The 25154-nt window shown below is 41.0% G+C and overlaps 1 protein-coding gene across 1 annotated transcript in view; it reads right to left on the bottom strand.

Moving 5' to 3' along the window:
- LOC117521012 (long-chain-fatty-acid--CoA ligase 1-like) overlaps window positions 1–25154 on the bottom strand; it is a 124459-nt gene that overhangs the window by 63173 nt on the left and 36132 nt on the right. Inside the window, exons 5-8 of the mRNA XM_034182345.1 lie at window positions 9412–9513; window positions 4573–4672; window positions 3966–4141; window positions 2065–2097 (exon numbers count right to left, since the gene is read on the bottom strand). Coding sequence (XP_034038236.1) covers window positions 2065–2097; window positions 3966–4141; window positions 4573–4672; window positions 9412–9513 — 411 coding nt within the window. The remainder of the gene's footprint in view (window positions 1–2064; window positions 2098–3965; window positions 4142–4572; window positions 4673–9411; window positions 9514–25154) is intronic.

The following is a 25154-nucleotide window of genomic DNA, read 5'->3' as shown; positions in this document are numbered from 1 at the left end:
AGTCATACATCAAGCAAGAATGGGAAAGAATTTCATCTACAAAGCTTCATCAATTAGTGTCCTCAGTTCCCAAATGCGTATTGAGTGTTGTTAGAAGGAAAGGTGATGTAACACAGTGGTAAACATACCACTGTCTCAGCTTTTTTGAAATGTGTTGCAGGCATCCATTTCAAAATTAGTAAATATTTGTACAAAAACAATAAAGTTCATCAATTTGAATATTACATATATTGTCTTTGTGGTGTATTTAATTGAATAGAGGTTGAAGAGGATTTGCAAATCATTGTATTCTGTTTTTATTTACATTTCACACAACGTCCCACCTTCATTGGAATTGGGGTTGTAGTTCCGCTAACTTATAGTCCACTAACATTTTTTGCTGGCATAGTGAGTAATGCTGAATGGTCAAAAATGTTTGTAAAGCCTAAAACCATACGTTAGTTCCTGTCTGTTACATGTTTTGCAACAATCAGGCAGCTGTGAGGACCTGAGCTTAACCCCACCCCAGCAGAAGGAGCCTGGCTGCCATGCTGCTACAAATAAATAAATAAATAATTCATTTACATTCAACATACAGTACCCCCATTTTGACTGAACATGCATAGAACTCTGCCGCCTACTGAATGGGAGTGTGCATAGTGACCAACTATCACACAGTCGCTATTCATTGCGCTGAATCACACTTAAACAGAATTTTCAGTTTTGCAAATGCCTTTTTTTTTTTACAAATTAAAAAAAATGACATATTTACAAATACATATTGTAAAAAAATCAACTTACACGTTACAGTAAGTGTGTGTTGGTTTTTACAAATAAATAAACCAACCAGCTACAAGAGGAGGCTCATTTTCCCATATTGCTTTTTGGCATCTGTGTGCGTTAATGCTCAAACCTTCAGAATTAGCACATTACGTTAAAACTAAAAGATAGGTGCAATATTTTTCACTTTGTAAAAATGACAGTTGAGAGTTGACTAATTCTGGACAGTTTATCGACATCGTTAATGTCGATAAACTGTCCAGAATTAGTTTGGTTTATAAATCAAACCATGACTCAAAACTGCTTTGCTTTTGATGTCTTCTGCCACATGTCTGTGCTGTTTCATGCTAAAAGTAAATGGCACTTCCTTACAGCAGGGTGCAGGGTGCACAAAGACAGAAGCTCTGACTCATTGTTTGTGATCGCCTTTGATTTTACTCAGAAGCATTGGCGATGCTTGATCTCAAAACTGGCTTGTCATAGCTGACAGTGTTCTGGAGTCAATACTAAATGTTAGCAGTTCGCTGTAGCTTCTGCTAAATTATTTTTAGCAGAAGCTACAGGGGAGGTGATGGTCTAGTGCAGGGGTGGCCAAGTTCGGTCCTCGAGAGCCACCTTCCTGACATTCTTAGTTGTCTCCCTGCTCCAACACACCTGAATCCAATGAAAGGCTCATTAAAAGTCTGCTAACGAGTCTTTCATTGGATTCAGGTGTGTTGGAGCAGGGAGACAACTAAGAGTGTCAGGAAGGTGGCTCTCGAGGACCGAACTTGGCCACCCCTGGTCTAGTGGTTAAGGTGTTGGGCTTGAGTCCAGAAGACCATGGGTTCAAATCCCTGCCTGACTGGAAAATCACCTAGGGCCCTTGGGCAAGGCCTTTAATCCCCTATTGCTCCCAGTGTGTAGTGAGCGCCTTGTATGGCAGCACCCTGACATTGGGGTGAATGTGAGGCATAACTGTAAAGCGCTTTGAGCGTCTGATGCAGATGGAAAAGTGCTATATAAATGCAGTCCATTTATTTTGGACGGAGCAGGTTCGTTTGTGAGTCATCAGGATATTTCTGCTCATTTTAAAATGTATGTCACACGACGAAAAATGCGAGACGTTTTCCGGAAATGCACCTGCTAACGCTCAGAGTGAGAGGAATAAAATACATCAGCGACCACTAATTATTAGCACATGTGCAGACAGACTCACAATCATGGGTACTTTTATGTTGTCTTGCTAACTGGGATGTTAAAAAACATGCAACATGTCCTTTAAATACCCGACTAAAACAGTGATGTAAAAGGGGAAGTACTCACCACTGGTTGGTGATGATTGGCTTTGCCAAGTTCCTACAAAACAATAAAATGATCTTAACAAAATTCTTGGTGGATTTAACAAACTGAAATAGATAAAATAAAAACAAGGAAGTAAAGAAATATTAAAAGAAAATTGCAAGAAATAAGTGAAGATAAAAAGATATTTGAAATAAATACATTAAAATGAAAACAAGAGAGATTAAAATATGAAGATAGTAAATATACTCAACAAAAATATAAACGCAACACTTTTGGTTTTGCTCCCATTTTGTATGAGATGAACTCAAAGATCTAAAACTTTTTCCACATACACAATATCACCATTTCCCTTAAATATTGTTCACAAACCAGTCTAAATCTGTGATAGTGAGCACTTCTCCTTTGCTGAGATAATCCATCCCACCTCACAGGTGTGCCATACCAAGATGCTGATTAGACACCATGATTAGTGCACAGGTGAGCCTTAGACTGTCCACAATAAAAGGCCACTCTGAAAGGTGCAGTTTTGTTTTACTGGGGGGGGGATACCAGTCAGTATCTGGTGTGACTACCATTTGCCTCATGCAGTGCAATACATCTCCTTCGCATAGAGTTGATCAGGTTGTCAGCTGTGGCCTGTGGAATGTTGGTCCACTCCTCTTCAATGGCTGTGCGAAGTTGCTGGATATTGGCAGGAACTGGTACACTCTGTCGTATACGTCGGTCCAGAGCATCCCAAACATGCTCAATGGGTGACATGTCCGGTGAGTATGCCGGCCATGCAAGAACTGGGATATTTTCAGCTTCCAAGAATTGTGTACAGATCCTTGCAACATGGGGCTGTGCATTATCCTGCTGCAACATGAGGTGATGTTCTTGGATGTATGGCACAACAATGGGCCTCAGGATCTCGTCACGGTATCTCTGTGCATTCAAAATGCCATCAATAAAATGCACCTGTGTTCTTCGTCCATAACAGACGCCTGCCCATACCATAACTCCACCGCCACCATGGGCCACTCGATCCACAACATTAACATCAGAAAACCGCTCACCCACACGAGGCCACACACGCTGTCTGCCATCTGCCCTGGACAGTGTGAACCGGGATTCATCCGTGAAGAGAACACCTCTCCAACGTGCCAAACGCCAGCAAATGTGAGCATTTGTCCACTCAAGTCGGTTACGACGACGAACTGGAGTCAGGTCGAGACCCCGATGAGGACGACGAGCATGCAAATGAGCTTCCCTGAGACGGTTTCTGACAGTTTATGCAGAAATTCTTTGGTTATGCAAACCGATTGTTTCAGCAGCTGTTCGAGTGCCTGGTCTCAGACGATCTTGGAGGTGAACATGCTGGATGTGGAGGTCCTGGGCTGGTGTGGTTACACGTGGTCTGCGGTTGTGAGGCTGGTTGGATGTACTGCCAAATTCTCTGAAACGCCTTTGGAGACGACTTATGGTAGAGAAATGAACATTCAATACACGAGCAACAGCTCTGGTTGACATTCCTGCTGTCAGCATGCCAATTGCACGCTCCCTCAAATCTTGCGACATCTGTGGCATTGTGCTGTGTGATAAAACTGCACCTTTCAGAGTGGCCTTTTATTGTGGGCAGTCTAAGGCACACCTGTGCACTAATCATGGTGTCTAATCAGCATCTTGATATGGCACACCTGTGAGGTGGGATGGATTATCTCAGCAAAGGAGAAGTGCTCACTATCACAGATTTAGACTGGTTTGTGAACAATATTTGAGGGAAATGGTGATATTGTGTATGTGGAAAAAGTTTTAGATCTTTGAGTTCATCTCATACAAAATGGGAGCAAAACCAAAACTGTTGCGTTTATATTTTTGTTGAGTATAGAAAAGGTTAATAAATGAAAGAATAAAATAAAACAGGGAGTCAAGCCCACTCAAACCTCCATTTCATGTAAACTGAGGATCTGTATTCCAGCCTGGTGCCCCCTGTTGACCAGCTGGATAGTGGGTGTGTCCATTAGACCCATGGTTTTCACAGTGTGCTCTTTGTCCTGCACAATGTCCAACACCAGGTTAATTTTATCTGCCACGTCACAAATTAGGGTTGAAATGGAGGCTGCAACAAATACATAAATTAACTAAAATGAAATCAAAAGTGTGGTGATGGTAACATTTCCAACTGAAGCGTAACTGATTAGATGATCAATATAAACTTTTACTAAATCAACTAAAAAGGAAACCATTTTTGATAATCGAATAATTAATCAAGTTATCAGGCAATAAACAATTAGATTTTTTTGTACTATTGTTCATACCAAAAAATAGAATTTGAAGACTTCATGTTAGGTTGTATCAATGCGTGTTGGTGCATTTCTTGGATTTTTCTTATCTTGCATTATACAGACAAAATGATAATGTGGTGAATTAATCCACCATGACAATACTTGCCTTATACACACACACACACGACACCCTCGTATATTGTGTATAAAACAGGTATTGTTATGGTTGATGCTGATTTATATTTACAGCATCTTGCTGCTTTACCTTTGTTGATGATATGTGAGATGGCTTCTGTTCCCAGTGTGTCATACAGAGGAAGTGGCACAAGAGAATAGGTGTAACACGCCAGCTCAGAGATGGTCCACTGCACCCACACAAACAAGAAGAAGAAGAGCCTTGATTGTACATATATACATACAATGAAATTTGTCCTCTGCATTTAACCCATCCTAATTACAGTTAGACACAATCCAACCACTAGGAGCAATGGGCAGCCACAGTCCAGCACCCGGGACCAACTCCAGATGTAGAGACTCTGCCTTGGTCAGGGGCACAGAAAGGAGCAGACCCTAAATAAACATGTTTTTGATTGTGGGAGGAAACTGGAGTACCAAGAGGAAACATGCAAACTCCACACAGAAAGGGTGAGAAGCGATCCCACAACCTTCTTGCGAGGCGTCAGTGCTACAGTGTGATTTCGACACTGACTTCGACACGACTCTGATTTGTTTGTTTGCTCGGCAGTGTGCTGCCAAGCAAACAAACAAATCAGAGGACAACCAGTGCTGTCATGGCAAGAGATAAAAGGGGAGGTGATGGTCTAGTGGTTAAGGTGTTGGGTTTGAGTCCAGAAGATCATGGGTTCAAATCCCTGCCTGACTGGAAAATCACTAAGGGCCCTTGGGCAAGGCCTTTAATCCCCTATTGCTCCCGGTGTGTAGTAAGTGCCTTGTATGGCAGCACCCTGACATCAGGGTGAATGTGAGGCATAATTGCTTTGAGCGTCTGATTCAGATGGAAAAGCACTATATAAATCAGTCCATTTAGCATTTGCTTATGGTTTTGATATATAAATAACATTAATACCGATATAACATATATCTTTTAACGTTGAATAATGCACTAATTCTGAGGTTTTGTAACAAACACAGACAAATCACAAAGGATTTTGGGTAAAATGTGCCTCTGCTAAACACTGATTGGTTCAGTTATTCATTATGTAAACCAACACGTTAATGTGATGTGTGTCGTGTGTTGGTGTTTACAGATAAATGTGCTTTTGTAAAATATTCCTTTTTTTATTTGTAAAAACAGGCATTTTTACGGAGCCCTGGAAATGTAATGGCAAAATGTTTTGCATGTGGAGAGAATGTGCGCTCATTTTATTATATAATTGTGCACACGTTTTATTATATTGTAAAATGTGCACTCAATATTGTCTTGACACATAAATGTTGGCTTTACACTGTGCGAGTTTTGGCCCTTTTTCAGATGATTTTTCATTCGTGCGAGAATTTTTTGGACCGAGTTTCAGGTTAACTGCACGTCCTGCATCGTGTAGTGTACACGGAGTAACAAGCTGCGTGTAACATCTCACGACCACCTCCTGATCACCGATCGTATGGTCAGATGAAAATCAAACCTGTTTGATATTATTCTGGTCGGCCGGCGTGAGGGTATCCTGCTGCTGAAGAGCTACAAGCGTCCAACCACTCGCACTGTGCCTGTGCAAACACTGCAGAGCTGTCTTGTAATGTTTTTTTTGTTGTTGTTGTTTTGTTTTCTTTTAACCTTTGATGTCTCCCATCGAGAGTTTTTGTAAATTAAGTTTGAAAAAAAAAGCTTACATTCTGCTTCTGGAAACATGATTCCGAACTGTGGTTTTTGAACGTACGTGTGTGAGAACATAAATCGGGCGCTCTGAACTTTTACACTGTGCAGTTCTGTGGTACAGTTTGAACTGAAACCGAGTAAAGTGATTAAAAATATCATACAGTGTCTGCCCAGCTTCAGAACAAATACTGCCATGAACTGCCATGAACACTTGAAAACTTGAAATGTGAAAACTTGCCAAAACTAAATTCCAGATAATCCGTGTCTGCGACATTTAAGTGGCGTGGAATTTAACAAACGCAAATACAATAACAATGTCTATAAACCCAGAGAATATATTCACGAGAGTTTTAGGCACTAGAGATTAATGCTGTTGTCCATGGAGCCTGAACAGAGTGTCTGAAATGCATTTGTCCCATCATGAATGTACTGAGATTACCCTATCCTACCCATAATGCACTGCTGGGCACAGCATGTGCTCACTAAAACCTTAAAAATTAGCTCATTACTTTAAAACTAAAACATATATCTGATATTTTCACTTTATAAAACTTCCGATGTGACAGTAATTTTAAATAACTTGTCCGAAAATAGTTTGGTTAAAATTTGAACCATAACTTAAAAATGTATGCCTCTGGATGACTTGCGTGCGTGCATGGTTCTCATAGAAGCAGCTCTCTTCTGTTTGCCGAGGGTAGAACAATATATCTATTAGGAAACTTTTAACCGATAATGGTTTTTAAAGTTATCTAAAAAGATAATCCGATAATGAAAACATTATCTTCGATAATTATCTGTTATCGTCCATCCATCTATCCATTTTCTTCCGCTTTGTCCAGAGTCAGGTTGCGGGGGCAGCAGCTCAAGCAAAGCCGCCCAGACCTCCCGACCCACACACACCTCCCCCAGCAGCTCCGGGGGAACCCCAAGGCGTTCCCAAGCCAGCCGAGAGACGAAGTCCCTCCAGCGTGTCCTGGGTCTTCCCCGGGGCCTCCTCCCGATGGGACGTGCCCGGAACACCTCTCCAGCGAGGCGTCCAGGGAGCATCCGGAAAAGATGCCCGAGCCACCTCAACTGGCTCCTTTCGACATGGAGGAGCAGCGGGTCGACTCTGAGCTCCTCCCGAGTGACATCTGTTATCGGATTATCGGAATTGTGCCCACCACTGGCTGTGTGTAATATGGTTTTGGCTTTATAAACCACGCCCTTGTGTGTGTTAATTGCCGGTCGATTAGATGTTTCATCCAGGTTCTCCTCCACACGTCCTGTTTCAACTGTTTGTAAGTTATTCACACTGTCCTTTTTGACAGGTGATTCTAGTCATTTGGTTGTCACTTCGTTAGTCTTTTCAACCACTTGCGTTTGGCTTTCAGAAGAGTTTTGTTTTCATCCTCACTGTCTCCCTTTTTGTCAGTAGTCTTGAGTTGCTTATTATCCTCCAGTTTGGTTTTTGATCTCAGTCACATTGGGTTTGAGATTTTTGGTGAACATTTTTGTCTTCTGGAGTCTGTCTTGTTTTTTCGAGTTTTTGGATGTTTCTTGGATTTGATGTTCACTATTATTTTGGAGTTCAATAAATAACTGTATATTTGGCATCTTCTCTTGTGTCTTTTGGCTACCTGCATTTGAGGTCCAAACCTGCCTTCTTTGGGGACTAAACCATGACACAAAAATATCCAGATGTATCAAAATGTGCGTATGCAAGGATACACGCATGTTCCATTTGTACATCCCACTGAACATGGAACTGAGTTCACATGCACCAAACTCTGCCCTGGCCACGCCCCTATTTAAATATAGAAATCCATGTAAAGAGGCCCTGGAGGTGGGAATCCCCACACCATCACATCAGACAACATGAACACAGAAAACAGAGTGTGTGCTACAGATGACTTAAAATTACACGAAGACATGCAGGGATAGTTTATTTGGTACCCTGTTAAACAGAATAAACATGAAACTGGAAAAATGTTTGTGGGAGCGTGTGTGTGTGTGAGGCTGTAAATGTTGTCGACTCAGAACAGCACACACATACTGAAGTTAAACACATGAGGTGCTCGGCCGCTGACGGTGTGTGACATTCACAACTTTACACACGCGCTCAGCGACAAATACTGAACACAAGGAGACAATCGGTTAAGACGCTCTGCTGCTCCAGTCGCACCATCAAGAAAAAGAAAACACACTGATAATAAACATATTTGAATGCGCACATCCCCACATATGAACACGCTAGTTTTCATTAGGAACAATTACATGAATATACCATTTACAAAGCAAGCAGCCATCTATCTTGCACCGTGCCAGCCTCATGCGCATCACATATGATATGAACATTGATGGAATGGAAATTGTTTCCTATTAAGAAAAATAAATTCATCATGTGATGGCACCTTTATGTGTACAGTCAATAGCTCCAATTACATTAGGAAAACTGGCTGCATATTGCGCTTTAATGTTGGAATATGATGTACCTGGATGACATTCAGATGACTGCATTCCACACAGCTGGCATGGCTCAGTGCAGCGTTGACTGGCACACTCCTGACTGACTGGGGAGCTCATGCTGGAATGCCCCTGTTGCCAAGAAGCCCAGCATGGTCAGCACCTGTGTGAGCACAGACAATCGCCTGGGTTCTCACTGTATTGCCCTCTAGGCCGCCACAGTTCTGCGTGCAACTCCAGTAACAGTGGACTTGGTAACCAACACTGGCTTATGAGCCAATTATCATCATTTGCAAGTAAATCCTCACGTTCCCTGAATACATCGGACTGTACCATTTGCAAGGTCCTCTAACAATCCTAACGCAGCCACTGTTAATACTATTATCATCATCACATTGTGCGTGATTTTATATCCACCCATATTACTGCAAACATATGGGTGTGTCAATTGTTCAGTGTGTCGCTGATGTGCACATCACTCAGATGACTTTATGTTTTCACAGTATTAACGGTTCCCAGCATCACTTCTGCATGTCAGCAGTGAACCAATAGCTGTAGAAACGCCCGTACGCCACCCAGGATTTCTGCATGATGCACCGCACATTTCCACAGTCATTTCACTTTTGATACATCTGAACGATGGCGTGGCAACGGATGTACACCACATTTTTGTGCATATCCACGCTTTGTACATGAGGCCCCAGTATTGCAGTTGTACTGTGAATAAACAGCATAAACCCTTTCTGTTAGCTGTGACCTGACAATGTGGTTTTCACATGCACACTTCCCTACAAAAAAGAAACGTGTGTGTGTGTGTGTGTGTACCTCAGGTCTGTTTTGAGAGAAAATGCCAATGTAGGGGTCAGTGATTTTGGAGTGTCCTCTGTGGAGAAATGAAGAACCCAGATTCTCTGCACGCTCCTTCACCTACAACAACAACACACACACACACACACACACACACACACACACACACACACACACACACACACACACACACACACACACACACACACACACACACACACACACACACACACACACACACACACACACACACACACACACACACACACACACACACACACACACACCTGGTTCATGATGCACTAAAAGACTGGACAATGTTATACTCACAACTTTAAGTTGTACTTGACAGGAAAAATTCTGTCCTTCCAGCATCTTTCTTATCCAAAAACTCAAGAACTGTAAAACTCTTAAAATCAAAATTTGTATAATTTAATATTGGGAGGACAAAGTTCTGCCTGCCAAAAAAATAAAATAAAATAAAATAAAAATTATGCATTTCTGACATTTGTATTTTAGTGAATCTTGGGTTTCACAAGTAAGAAATGGACCAGAAGCCCTGAAATGCTCACATCACCCACGAGATTGCAACAAAAGCTGCTTAAATGTGAGCCAAGATCTAGAGATAGTTTATTAATTTTGGAAGTTAATTTCTGGACAAAGTAAAATGGGCTGACAGCTAAAAATCAACTTACAGTTGTGTCCCTTGCCCTTATGGTCAACTTACTTGTTTTTTCCATTGTAAATCATAAGTTAGAGGCACAGGCAACTTAAGCACACAGTCACATGTCCAGACTATCATAGTTAAAGGCCATCTCTCACTCCACCCAACACTATCTTTTAAAAATTCTATACCAGATTATAAATACTTTATTCCAAGTCTTTAACTTGTGCAGGCCCTGATATAGCTAATAAAAGTAAAATATGGCAGAGTGAGTCTTAAAAATACAAGGCAGATTCACAGCCATTTTTATCCAGAATTAATAGACTGAAGAATATCACATGTGGACTACCTCATGGATCAGTTTTAGGTCCTAAAATGTTTATAATGTATCCTGTATGGTGGCCATGTGGTGTGGTGCTGGGACGCCCCCGTGGGATTAGAATAGAATAGAATAGAATTTATTTCAGCAACAACACAGCAGCATAAAGACAACATATCAAACAAATCAAAAAAAAAAAAAAACAAGACCAAATTAAACACCGTGTGCCTGAAAAGGGGGTGGGAAGAAGCAAAGCTTATAAATTACCCACCCCTCATACCCCATCCCAAAAGTCCAAGTCCAACATATAATTACACTTATGCTCACACTCCTATATATACAAATAAGCAAATTAAATACATACATCCACAAATTTATACATCTTTTTTTTTTTATTATTATTATTTATGATTTTCTTTATATCCAGAAATTATTAATTTCTTATAATGTTTCTTAAAACAGACAAAAGAACTACATAATCTAATTTCCACAGGACATTTGTTCCAAATCTTCACCCCTTTAACTGAAACACAAAAACCCTTGACATTAGTACGTACGGGAGGCTTCTTAAAAACCATGCATCCTCGTAAACTGTATTCAGATTTCCTGATCTTGAACAGGCTCTGGACATAAAGTGGCAAGGCCTGGTTATTAGCTTTGTACAAAGTTTGTATGGTGATATAATCCACTAAATCTCTAAATTTCAGTAAATTTAAAGTCATAAACAGAGAATGCGTTGGCTCAAGATAAGGTTTATTACAGATGATTCTGATGGCATGTTTTTGTAAAAGAAATACATGATTGGTATTTGATTTGTAAGTATTACCCCAGAGTTCGATACAATATTCAATTCAATTCAATTCAATTTTTTTTTATATAGCGCCAAATCACAACAAACAGTTGCCCCAAGGCGCTTTATATTGTAAGGCAAGGCCATACAATAATGATGTAAAACCCCAACGGTCAAAACGACCCCCTGTGAGCAAGCACTTGGCTACAGTGGGAAGGAAAAACTCCCTTTTAACAGGAAGAAACCTCCAGCAGAACCAGGCTCAGGGAGGGGCAGTCTTCTGCTGGGACTGGTTGGGGCTGAGGGAGAGAACCAGGAAAAAGACATGCTGTGGAGGGGAGCAGAGATCGATCACTAATGATTAAATGCAGAGTGGTGCATACAGAGCAAAAAGAGAAAGAAACAGTGCATCATGGGAACCCCCCAGCAGTCTACGTCTATAGCAGCATAACTAAGGGATGGTTCAGGGTCACCTGATCCAGCCCTAACTATAAGCTTTAGCAAAAAGGAAAGTTTTAAGCCTAATCTTAAAAGTAGAGAGGGTGTCTGTCTCCCTGATCTGAATTGGGAGCTGGTTCCACAGGAGAGGAGCCTGAAAGCTGAAGGCTCTGCCTCCCATTCTACTCTTACAAACCCTAGGAACTACAAGTAAGCCTGCAGTCTGAGAGCGAAGCGCTCTATTGGGGTGATATGGTACTACGAGGTCCCTAAGATAAGATGGGACCTGATTATTCAAAACCTTATAAGTAAGAAGAAGAATTTTAAATTCTATTCTAGAATTAACAGGAAGCCAATGAAGAGAGGCCAATATGGGTGAGATATGCTCTCTCCTTCTAGTCCCCGTCAGCACTCTAGCTGCAGCATTTTGAATTAACTGAAGGCTTTTTAGGGAACTTTTAGGACAACCTGATAATAATGAATTACAATAGTCCAGCCTAGAGGAAATAAATGCATGAATTAGTTTTTCAGCATCACTCTGAGACAAGACCTTTCTGATTTTAGAGATATTGCATAAATGCAAAAAAGCAGTCCTACATATTTGTTTAATATGCGCTTTGAATGACATATCCTGATCAAAAATGACTCCAAGATTTCTCACAGTATTACTAGAGGTCAGGGTAATGCCATCCACAGTAAGGATCTGGTTAGACACCATGTTTCTAAGATTTGTGGGGCCAAGTACAATAACTTCAGTTTTATCTGAGTTTAAAAGCAGGAAATTAGAGGTCATCCATGTCTTTATGTCTGTAAGACAATCCTGCAGTTTAGCTAATTGGTGTGTGTCGTCTGGCTTCATGGATAGATAAAGCTGGGTATCATCTGCGTAACAATGAAAATTTAAGCAATACCGTCTAATAATACTGCCTAAGGGAAGCATATATAAAGTGAATAAAATTGGTCCTAGCACAGAACCTTGTGGAACTCCATAATTAACTTTAGTCTGTGAAGAAGATTCCCCATTTACATGAACAAATTGTAATCTATTAGACAAATATGATTCAAACCACCGCAGCGCAGTGCCTTTAATACCTATGGCATGCTCTAATCTCTGTAATAAAATTTTATGGTCAACAGTATCAAAAGCAGCACTGAGGTCTAACAGAACAAGCACAGAGATGAGTCCACTGTCCGAGGCCATAAGAAGATCATTTGTAACCTTCACTAATGCTGTTTCTGTACTATGATGAATTCTAAAACCTGACTGAAACTCTTCAAATAGACCATTCCTCTGCAGATGATCAGTTAGCTGTTTTACAACTACCCTTTCAAGAATTTTTGAGAGAAAAGGAAGGTTGGAGATTGGCCTATAATTAGCTAAGATAGCTGGGTCAAGTGATGGCTTTTTAAGTAATGGTTTAATTACTGCCACCTTAAAAGCCTGTGGTACATAGCCAACTAACAAAGATAGATTGATCATATTTAAGATCGAAGCATTAAATAATGGTAGGGCTTCCTTGAGCAGCCTGGTAGGAATGGGGTCTAATAAACATGTTGATGGTTTGGATGAAGTAACTAATGAAAATAACTCAGACAGAACAATCGGAGAGAAAGAGTCTAACCAAATACCGGCATCACTGAAAGCAGCCAAAGATAACGATACGTCTTTGGGATGGTTATGAGTAATTTTTTCTCTAATAGTTAAAATTTTGTTAGCAAAGAAAGTCATGAACTCATTACTAGTTAAAGTTAATGGAATACTCAGCTCAATAGAGCTCTGACTCTTTGTCAGCCTGGCTACAGTGCTGAAAAGAAACCTGGGGTTGTTCTTATTTTCTTCAATTAGTGATGAGTAGAAAGATGTCCTAGCTTTACGGAGGGCTTTTTTATAGAGCAACAGACTCTTTTTCCAGGCTAAGTGAAGATCTTCTAAATTAGTGAGACACCATTTCCTCTCCAACTTACGGGTTATCTGCTTTAAGCTACGAGTTTGAGAGTTATACCATGGAGTCAGACACTTCTGATTTAAAGCTCTCTTTTTCAGAGGAGCTACAGCATCCAAAGCTGTCTTCAATGAGGATGTAAAACTATTGACGAGATACTCCATCTCCCTTACAGAGTTTAGGTAGCTACTCTGCACTGTGTTGTTATATGGCATTAGAGAACATAAAGAAGGAATCATATCCTTAAACCTAGTTACAGCGCTTTCTGAAAGACTTCTAGTGTAATGAAACTTATTCCCTACTGCTGGGTAGTCCATCAGAGTAAATGTAAATGTTATTAAAAAATGATCAGACAGAAGGGAGTTTTCAGGGAATACTGTTAAGTCTTCTATTTCCATACCATAAGTCAGAACAAGATCTAAGATATGATTAAAGTGGTGGGTGGACTCATTTACTTTTTGAGCAAAGCCAATAGAGTCTAATAATAGATTAAATGCAGTGTTGAGGCTGTCATTCTCAGCATCTGTGTGGATGTTAAAATCGCCCACTATAATTATCTTATCTGAGCTAAGCACTAAGTCAGACAAAAGGTCTGAAAATTCACAGAGAAACTCACAGTAACGACCAGGTGGACGATAGATAATAACAAATAAAACTGGTTTTTGGGACTTCCAATTTGGATGGACAAGACTAAGAGACAAGCTTTCAAATGAATTAAAGCTCTGTCTGGGTTTTTGATTAATTAATAAGCTGGAATGGAAGATTGCTGCTAATCCTCCGCCCCGGCCCGTGCTACGAGCATTCTGACAGTTAGTGTGACTCGGGGGTGTTGACTCATTTAAACTAACATATTCATCCTGCTGTAACCAGGTTTCTGTTAGGCAGAATAAATCAATATGTTGATCAATTATCATATCATTTACCAACAGGGACTTAGAAGAGAGAGACCTAATGTTTAATAGACCACATTTAACTGTTTTAGTCTGTGGTGCAGTTGAAGGTGCTATATTATTTTTTCTTTTTGAATTTTTATGCTTAAATAGATTTTTGCTGGTTATTGGTAGTCTGGGAGCAGGCACCGTCTCTACGGGGATGGGGTAATGAGGGGATGGCAGGGGGAGAGAAGCTGCAGAGAGGTGTGTAAGACTACAACTCTGCTTCCTGGTCCCAACCCTGGATAGTCACGGTTTGGAGGGTTTAAGAAAATTGGCCAGATTTCTAGAAATGAGAGCTGCTCCATCCAAAGTGGGATGGACGCCGTCTCTCCTAACAAGACCAGGTTTTCCCCAGAAGCTTTGCCAATTATCTATGAAGCCCACCTCATTTTTTGGGCACCACTCAGACAGCCAGCAATTCAAGGAGAACATGCGGCTAAACATGTCACTCCCGGTCCGATTGGGGAGGGGCCCAGAGAAAAATACAGAGTCCGACATTGTTTTTGCAAAGTTACACACCGATTCAATGTTAATTTTAGTGACCTCCGATTGGCGTAACCGGGTGTCATTACTGCCGACGTGAATTACAATCTTACCAAATTTACGCTTAGCCTTAGCCAGCAGTTTCAAATTTCCTTCAATGTCGCCTGCTCTGGCCCCCGGAAGACAATTGACTATGGTTGCTGGTGTCGCTAACTTCACATTTCTCAAAACAGAGTCGCCAATAACCAGAGTTTGATCCTCGGCGGGTGTGTCGTCGAGTGGGGAAAAACGGTTAGAGATGTGAACGGGTTGGCGGTGTACACGGGGCTTCTGTTTAGGGCTACGCTTCCTCCTCACAGTCACCCAGTCAGCCTGCTTTCCCGGCTGCTCGGGATCTGCCAGGGGGGAACTAACGGCGGCTAAGCTACCTTGGTCCGCACCGACTACAGGGGCCTGGCTAGCTGTAGAATTTTCCACGGTGCGGAGCCGAGTCTCCAATTCGCCCAGCCTGGCCTCCAAAGCTACGAATAAGCTACACTTATTACAAGTACCATTACTGCTAAAGGAGGCCGAGGAATAACTAAACATTTCACACCCAGAGCAGAAAAGTGCGGGAGAGACAGGAGAAGCCGCCATGCTAAACCGGCTAAGAGCTAGTAGCTACGCTAAGCTAGCGGATTCCTAAAAACACGCAAAGTGAATAATGTGTAAATAATTTAGAGGTGATTCAGCAGAAGGAGTGCTTTAGTTAAGGCACGTAAAGATTACACTGGGAAACAAATCGTAATCTAGATAACTAGATCAATCTAACTGCGCAGATTAAACAGCTAACAGATACAGAAAAACACCGCTGTGCTCCGGAACAGGAAGTGATACAATACCGCAGTGAGAGCCAACCACCAGTAGAGGCAATATGCAATATGTCATATATGGTACAATTAAAGAATAATATAATCTAAGTAGCCCATCCTGGGACAATATGTCCTTGACCCTGTACATGATAGCGATAGATTTTGACATTTTAAATTTTATATAATTTATATGAGGTTTCCAGCTGAGTTTATTGTCAATTATAACACCTAGAAATTTGTTCTCAGTTACTATCTGTATTTCCATATTGTTAATCAATCAATCAATCAATTTTTTTATATAGCGCCAAATCACAACAAACAGTTGCCCCAAGGCGCTTTATATTGTAAGGCAAGGCCATACAATAATTATGTAAAACCCCAACGGTCAAAACGACCCCCTGTGAGCAAGCACTTGGCTACAGTGGGAAGGAAAAACTCCCTTTTAACAGGAAGAAACCTCCAGCAGAACCAGGCTCAGGGAGGGGCAGTCTTCTGCTGGGACTGGTTGGGGCTGAGGGAGAGAACCAGGAAAAAGACATGCTGTGGAGGGGAGCAGAGATCAATCACTAATGATTAAATGCAGAGTGGTGCATACAGAGCAAAAAGAGAAAGAAACAGTGCATCATGGGAACCCCCCAGCAGTCTACGTCTATAGCAGCATAACTAAGGGATGGTTTAGGGTCACCTGATCCAGCCCTAACTATAAGCTTTAGCAAAAAGGAAAGTTTTAAGCCTAATCTTAAAAGTAGAGAGGGTGTCTGTCTCCCTGATCTGAATTGGGAGCTGGTTCCACAGGAGAGGAGCCTGAAAGCTGAAGGCTCTGCCTCCCATTCTACTCTTACAAACCCTAGGAACTACAAGTAAGCCTGCAGTCTGAGAGCGAAGCGCTCTATTGGGGTGATATGGTACTACGAGGTCCCTAAGATAAGATGGGACCTGATTATTCAAAACCTTATAAGTAAGAAGAAGAATTTTAAATTCTATTCTAGAATTAACAGGAAGCCAATGAAGAGAGGCCAATATGGGTGAGATATGCTCTCTCCTTCTAGTCCCCGTCAGTACTCTAGCTGCAGCATTTTGAATTAACTGAAGGCTTTTTAGGGAACTTTTAGGACAACCTGATAATAATGAATTACAATAGTCCAGCCTAGAGGAAATAAATGCATGAATTAGTTTTTCAGCATCACTCTGAGACAAGACCTTTCTAATTTTAGAGATATTGCATAAATGCAAAAAAGCAGTCCTACATATTTGTTTAATATGCGCATTGAATGACATATCCTGATCAAAAATGACTCCAAGATTTCTCACAGTATTACTAGAGGTCAGGGTAATGCCATCCAGAGTAAGGATCTGGTTAGACACCATGTTTCTAAGATTTGTGGGGCCAAGTACAATAACTTCAGATTTATCTGAGTTTAAAAGCAGGAAATTAGAGGTCATCCATGTCTTTATGTCTGTAAGACAATCCTGCAGTTTAGCTAATTGGTGTGTGTCCTCTGGCTTCATGGATAGATAAAGCTGGGTATCATCTGCGTAACAATGAAAATTTAAGCAATACCGTCTAATAATACTGCCTAAGGGAAGCATGTATAAAGTGAATAAAATTGGTCCTAGCACAGAACCTTGTGGAACTCCATAATTAACTTTAGTCTGTGAAGAAGATTCCCCATTTACATGAACAAATTGTAATCTATTAGACAAATATGATTCAAACCACCGCAGCGCAGTGCCTTTAATACCTATGGCATGCTCTAATCTCTGTAATAAAATTTTATGGTCAACAGTATCAAAAGCAGCACTGAGGTCTAACAGAACAAGCACAGAGATGAGTCCACTGTCCGAGGCCATAAGAAGATCATTTGTAACCTTCACTAATGCTGTTTCTGTACTATGATGAATTCTAAAACCTGACTGAAACTCTTCAAATAGACCATTCCTCTGCAGATGATCAGTTAGCTGTTTTACAACTACCCTTTCAAGAATTTTTGAGAGAAAAGGAAGGTTGGAGATTGGCCTATAATTAGCTAAGATAGCTGGGTCAAGTGATGGCTTTTTAAGTAATGGTTTAATTACTGCCACCTTAAAAGCCTGTGGTACATAGCCAACTAACAAAGATAGATGGTTAATGGTTACACTTTTACATTTAGGCACAAATTTATTTCCAAAAATCATACATTTGGTTTTCCCAAGATGAAGTGACAATTTATTAGCATCAAACCAAGCCTTAAATTTATCCAGTTCGTTTACCACCGTGTCAAGAAGCTGTTCAAGATTATCACCACTGCAAAATACAGTTGTGTCATCTGCAAAAAGAACACACCTCAGTACCCGTGACACATAACATATATCATTTATATATAAAATAAATAACAATGCCGATTATGCCGGCACCCTGTGTGCAGGGTTGTTTCCTGTGCCTCCATAGAGGGTGTGGCGGGGGGTGGGGTGTTGGGGTTCCGCCTGGGCTGTTCCAGTGGCCTTGGTAGATGACCATCCTGGCCCCTTCTACTGTCCTGGTTCTCCTTGTTTCTCCTGGGGCTCTCCATGCTGGACTCCTACCCATCAAGGTGCATACAATCACACATGTGGTTCCTGGCATGCCACAGTGGTCCATGTCATATGGTAAGGTTCTGTACTTTTGTCTTGGCCCAACACACCAGCCACAGTAGCAATCGGATATTTAGCTGTGATCTGGGTCTCGGTGTGTGGATGGTCAGGCATTCGTGGCCGTAACCACAATTTGGTTTTGGCTGTTCCAAAGGGGATCAAGACTCTGGTGTCCTAGAATAGGATAAGAATGCTCACTAAATAGACAACAGACTGTTGTGGTTACTGCTTGTTTATGTGTGTGGTTGTTTGTCCTGGTATGTCGTATCATTGAGGTTCTGCCTCTTTGGTGTCTCACATATTTCATCACCTCACAAGTTTTTTCTTTTGTTCTGGTCTGTCTCTCTATTTTTTTATTGGTCAGCCCTTCCTGATAGAAATGATCTGTTAGCTTTAAATAAAACATTTTAGGCTGATCAGGAAGTGCAGGTGAAGGTCACACACGCACACCATGTTCACTTACTTATCTGTCTTGCAAGAACAAATTGCATATTATATATATATATATATATATATATATATATATATATATATATATATATATATATATATATATATATATATATATATATGATTTTCCTTTATAAATCATTGGTTGTCTAGACCAGAAATTTCAGTTAAATATATCATATAGCAGACGAACACACTGATATTTGGGAAGTGAAATGAAGTTTATAGGATTTACAGCAAGTGTGCAATAATTATTTAAAGAAAATTAGGCAGGTGCATAAATTTGGGGCACTCTTGTGATTTTATTGATTTGAATTTAAGGGGAGGTGATGGTCTAGTTGTTAAGGTGTTGGGCTTGAGTCCAGAAGACCATGGGTTCAAATCCCCGCCTGACTGGAAAATCACTAAGGGCCCTTGGGCAAGGCCTTTAATCCCCTATTGCTCCCAGTGTGTACTGAGTGCCTTGTGTGGCAGCACCCTGACACCGGGGTAAATGTGAGGCATAGTTGTAAAGCGCTTTGAGCGCCTGATGCAGATGGAAAAGCGCTATATAAATGCAGTCCATTTACCATTTGAATACATATAACACCAATTATTGGAACACAAAATTGGTTTGGTAAGCTCATTGACTCTTGACGTTTTTACACAGGTGAATCCAATCATGAGAAAGGGTATTTAAGGTGGCCATTTGCAAGTGTTTCCCCTCTTTGCATCTCTTCTAATGAGTGGCAACATAGGATCCTCTAAACACCTCTGAAAACAAAGACTGTTCAACATCATGGTTTAGGGGAAGGATACAAAAAGCTAACTCAGAGATTTCAGCTGTCAGTTTCCACTGTGAAGAACATAGTGAGGAAATGGAAGACCACAGGCACAGTACTAGTTAAGGCCCGAAGTGGCAGGCCAAGAAAAATCTCAGATAAGCTGAAGCGAGGGATGATAGTCAACCCACAGACCTGCTCCAACGACCTACAACATGATCTTGCTGTAGATGGTGTCTCTGTGCATTGTTCAACTATACAGCGCATTTTGCACAAAGAGATGCTGTAATGCAGAGGAAGCCTTTTTTGCGTACACGCCACAAACAGAGTCGCTTGAGGTATGCTAAGCACAATTGGACAAGCCAGCTTCATTTTGGAATAAGGTGCTGTGGACTGATGAAACTAAAATTGAGTTATTTGGACATAAGAAGGGGCAGGATGCATGGCTAAAAAGAACATAGCATTCCAAGAAAAACACTTGCTACCGACAGTAAAATTTGGAGGTGGTTCCATTATGTTGTGGGGCTGTGTGGCCAGTGCAGGTACTGGGAATCTTGTTAAAATTGAGGGTCACATGGATTCCAGTCAATATCAGCAGATTCTTGAGAACAATGTTCATGAACCAGTGACAAAGCTGTGCCGAGGCTGGATCTTTCAACAAGACAGCGACCCTAAACACTGCTCAAAATCTACTAATGCATTCATGCAGAGGAACAAGTACAACGTTCTGGAATGGGCATCTCAGTCCTCAGACCTGAATATATTGATGATCTGTGGTGTGATTTTAAGTGGGCTGTCCAAGCTCAGAAACCAACAAACCTGAGATGTTTTGTAAAGACGAATGGTCCAAAATACCTTCAACCAGAATCCAGACTCTCAGTGGAAGCTATAGGAAGCGTTTAGAGGCTGTTATTTCTGCAAAAGGAGGATTTACTAAATATTTATCTATTTTTTTCTCTCAAAGTGTCCAAATTTATGCGCCTGCCTAATTTTGTTTAAAGAATTATTTCACACTTTCTGTAAATCTTATAAACTTCACTTCTCAAATATCACTGTTTGTCTGCTATATTTAACTGAAATTTCTGATCCAGACAACCAATGATTTATAAAGGAAAATCATGGAAATTATTAGGGGTGCCCAAACATTTGCATACAACTGTATGCGTCTATATATATAGCACAGAGACAATGTAAACAGTATACAAATAATGAATGTTTATGAGTTCAATGGTACGAATATTTCATGAGGTGAAAGCTGGAACGTAATTGGTTTGTTCCAGCTTTCACCGAATTAAATATTCATTCCATTGAAAGAATGTAAAAACATTCATTATTTGTTTCTATAACGACTAAAATAGATCCTTGTCATTTGCCATTTTATTAATTTATAAACAACAGAAAAGGGACTTACATTTTGGTAGTTCACTGCTGCTACAGTCCAAATTGTGACGTGTAGTCCGGTGTTGCTGTGCACTGACTTCGGACTTCCATAAAAAAAAAAAGGACTGTATTTCATCAGTCCAGCCAAAAATCACGTCAGCTTTTCATCTGAACAGCTCTTCATGCATCCAGATGGTTTCCAGCAGAATGGACCGTGTGTTACAAGAATTAACAACGTCAGTTAGCTCAATCAAATTGTCGTCTTGCATGTGTCATCTCGCGCATGTGCGCGCGCTCACACGACCAGGTCGGCGCTTGGACTACAAAAAAAAAAAAAAAGGCTGAACATCCTCAGTGCAGCAAAAAAGAAAAAAACAGACATGTCTGAAATTAGTCCAGCTTTTCATTCTAACAGCCTCCAGAGAGCACAGTGGATTTGCTTTGTGTGTGCGTGCATGCAGAGTGCAATGGTACCAAACGTATGGAACCAAATTGCACTCTAAATGCAATGCAACACAAATGGGATGAATAATTCATGTCATGTGACATACAAAGCACCAATCAAAAGACAAGGATCCACTCAGCTGTTATATAATAACAGACAACTGTCATGATTGGGACTGTGGGTGGTTTTGTATTATTGTATTTGTTCTGTTATGTTTGGTGCTTGGGTTTTGTTGGAGGGATTTTTCTTGTCTAAGTGTCTGGTGTTTGGTGCTGGGTGTTCCCACCTGACTTCCCGTCCTGCTTGACACACCCCCTTCCAGATCTTTCCTCACACACCTGTCCTGCATTTCCTCATTATCAGTCACCCCTTTTCCCACATCCTGTTGTGAGATTGTTGTGCCTTGTGTCACTTTCAAGCGTTTGTCTTCTGAGTATTGTTACCTGTTTACAGTGACTCTATGTCTGATGCTAATTTAATCCATGCTTCTCTCATCAGGAACCTGAACCTAGGACTCCACCATCTCCTGTGCCCTCTACAGGTCAAGGCGGTGGATGGCAGTTTGCTGGCAAGAATCACTCATCGTACTCAGTCTATGCAGTTAATGTTCCCAGAAAAACATTCTGAAACCATCAGCTTCCATGTCTTTAATAGTATGACTCACCAGGCTATTTTGGGGCACCCCTGGCTTAAACAGCACTGCCCAAATTTTGACTGGGCCAACGGCCAAGTTATTTCATGGGGACCCAACTGTGATAATGCATGTATGATTAATAATAATAATGTCCTGTCTGTTTCTGCAAACCCTGATTTGACAGGAGTTCCCTTCCGTTACCATGACCAAGCTCTTGTCTGTAGTAAAGCTAAGGCTCTATCGCCACATCGCAGTTACAACTGCACCATCGACTTGCTACCCAGTTCTAGTCCTCCAAGGGGAAAACTATTTTCCTTATTTAGCCCAAATGTCTAGCTATGGAACAATATATTTGGGAATCTCTAGCAGCGGGGTTCTTTCACCCATCATCCTCCCTTGCGGGGGCAGGATTTTTTTGGTAGAAAACAAAGATAAATTGCTGTATTCTTGTATTGATTAGCAGGAGCTTAACGATATCTCGATTAAGAATAGGTACCCTCTTCCCTTGCTAACCTCGGGGTCTGAGTTGCTGGAGGGAGCCAAGATCTTTACAAATCTTGAGCCCCACAATGCCTACCATTTGGTTTGTATTCGGGAAGTTGATGAAGACGGCCTTTAATACTCCTTTCGGCCACTACGAATACTTGGTAATGCTCTTTGGGCTCACTAACGCCCCCACTGTGTTTCAAGAGCTAGTTAATGACGTGTTGAGGGAATTTCTAAGCAAATTCATCTTCATTTATTTGGATGACATATTGATCTTCTCCCCCAATGAAGATATCCATACATACTATGTTAGGACCATATTGCATCAATTGTTAGAGAATCAGCTATACGTCAAGGCGGAGAAGTGTGAGTTCCATCATTTCTGGGGTTTGTGTTATCTGAAGGGGAGATTCAGATGGACCCTCCAAGACTGCAGCTGTGACTGAGTGGGTCACTCCAAGGAGGTCCAACGTTTCCTTGGTTTTGCTCATTTCTATAGAAATCATCAACCTTACCTCCACTCACCAGGCATTGGTCTGGTCTCACGAAAATTCAGTAAGGTATATCTTATATATTATATTCCATTTCTAAGGTGGAACTATGCCAGTATACAAATGTATATCTAAATATCTAAAAAGGAAGAGTAAAATAGGAGAGTAGAAAAAGAGTAGAGCCACTTTGAGTGTCAGGACACGTTTCAGGAGTTAAGGAAGCGACTTATGTCTGCCCCAATGCTTCTTCTCCTTGAGTCAGGTCAGCAGTTTCTGATCGAAGTTGACACACCTCTGACGTCAGTGTGGGGGGCCACTTCTTTCTCAAATCTGTACCTCAGATAATAAGTTACATCCCTGTGCTTTCCTATCAAGAAAGTTAACCCCAGACATAGTTAATCGCGAACTGTTGGCCATTAAGGTGGCCTTGGAGGATTAGTGTCACTGGCTGGAAGGGGCACAACTACCTTTTCTCATTTGACCACAAAAATTTAGACTATTTGCGCACAGCTAAGAGACGCTATGCCAGGCAAGCTCGGTCAGCTTTCTTTTGTCAATTCAACTTCACACTTTCCTACTGACCCGGTTCCGAGAATGGCAAGCCGGACTCCGTCACATCAATTTGAACCTGAAAAGTACTACACAAAGCATGAGAAAGTCCTGCCCTCTGCATGCTTTGTTTCAGTCCTTACTTATACATACAGAAGATGGTCAAAGTAGCCTCTAGTAGCGAACTTATGCATCCAGGTTGCCCCGCTAAAATGCTTTTTGTTCCTGGTCCCCTTAGGAGTGAGGTCATTCACTGAGCTCATGATAGTCAGTTTGTCTGTCACCCAGGCATCAAAAAGACTAATTGGTTGGTTGTTCAGTGGTATTGGTGGTCACGCATTGCCGATGACATTACAGAATATGTCAATGCTTGTCATGGGCCATGAACAAATAGACACAGCAAGGGCTTCAAGATGTACAGATTCCCTTCAGATCTGAGCAGAAGAAAAATTTCAGAATATGAAGTCAGCTAAGTGGGATGGAAGCCAAACAAAAAAGTCCCAAAGTCTTTGTATTGTTTTCCGTGTAATAAACACTGTATATAATGGATTTTGTACAGTGGATTTTTGCTCACATCGGATAAAATGTCCTGTCCGGTCGCAATGTGTTTCCATTAAACCCCTCGCATGTGGGACCAGAGGTTTTTTTTTTTGATGATTAAAAGCCCGACCGTTTATTTTTTTTCACTTCGTGCTCAGACTGAGCCGCAGCCTGATGTACACCTGTTAAATCACTGCGCAAAACGCTGTGATTTAACACTTTGCTGCCTTCACTCCTTCGTCTCTCATCATATCTATCGTTTTTACATTGCGCACGCTGATTACATTTTGATAATGGATCAAATACATTTGGCAGAAAAAAAAATTTTCAGAGGAAATTTTGACCTGGTCATTAATAAGGCGCACATCCCGATTCAGGATTCCCATAGATGTTCGGTGCCTCCTGATTTAACTAATCCGTTACATATCGCTCAGATCAGATAAATGTCCTGTCTGATCTCAATGTATTTCCATTAAAAACCCAGAGCAGTCTGGACGTGCAGAAGTACAAATTAAAGTTCAGCTCTGACACTCGCCAATTTGAGGAAAGTGTGATCGGAGTCATTTCTGTGATTAAAAGTCCAACCGTTTTTTTTTTTTTTTTCCAAACAGTGTTCAGACAGGGACCTGAAGCCAGATGTGCACCTGATAAATCAGACACCAAAGGCTGTGATTTGACACTTTTATGCTTTTAATCCTTCATCTCCCATCGTGTTATATAGCGCATAAATGGATAAATGGATCAGAAAAGTCTGCACATTTACAGAACAAATTCGGTAAAAGATGAAAATGTACAGCTTACCTTTGATTTGGAGGTGATGGTTGTAGAAAGAAAAACTTGTTGGGGGTCAAATTAGTCCAGAATGAAGCATAATCCAGAGACTGGAACTTTAAAACTGTCACGCACGACACAGAGTTAAAGAGCAGCAGCTGCATAAATCAGGCTTTAATTTAATTAAATAAAATCATAAATTTGATAGCTGTATGTGGTTA

This window comes from Thalassophryne amazonica, chromosome 11, assembly GCF_902500255.1.
Source record: "Thalassophryne amazonica chromosome 11, fThaAma1.1, whole genome shotgun sequence".
NCBI lineage: Eukaryota > Metazoa > Chordata > Actinopteri > Batrachoidiformes > Batrachoididae > Thalassophryne > Thalassophryne amazonica.
This window is presented reverse-complemented; position numbering and strand designations above follow the sequence as displayed.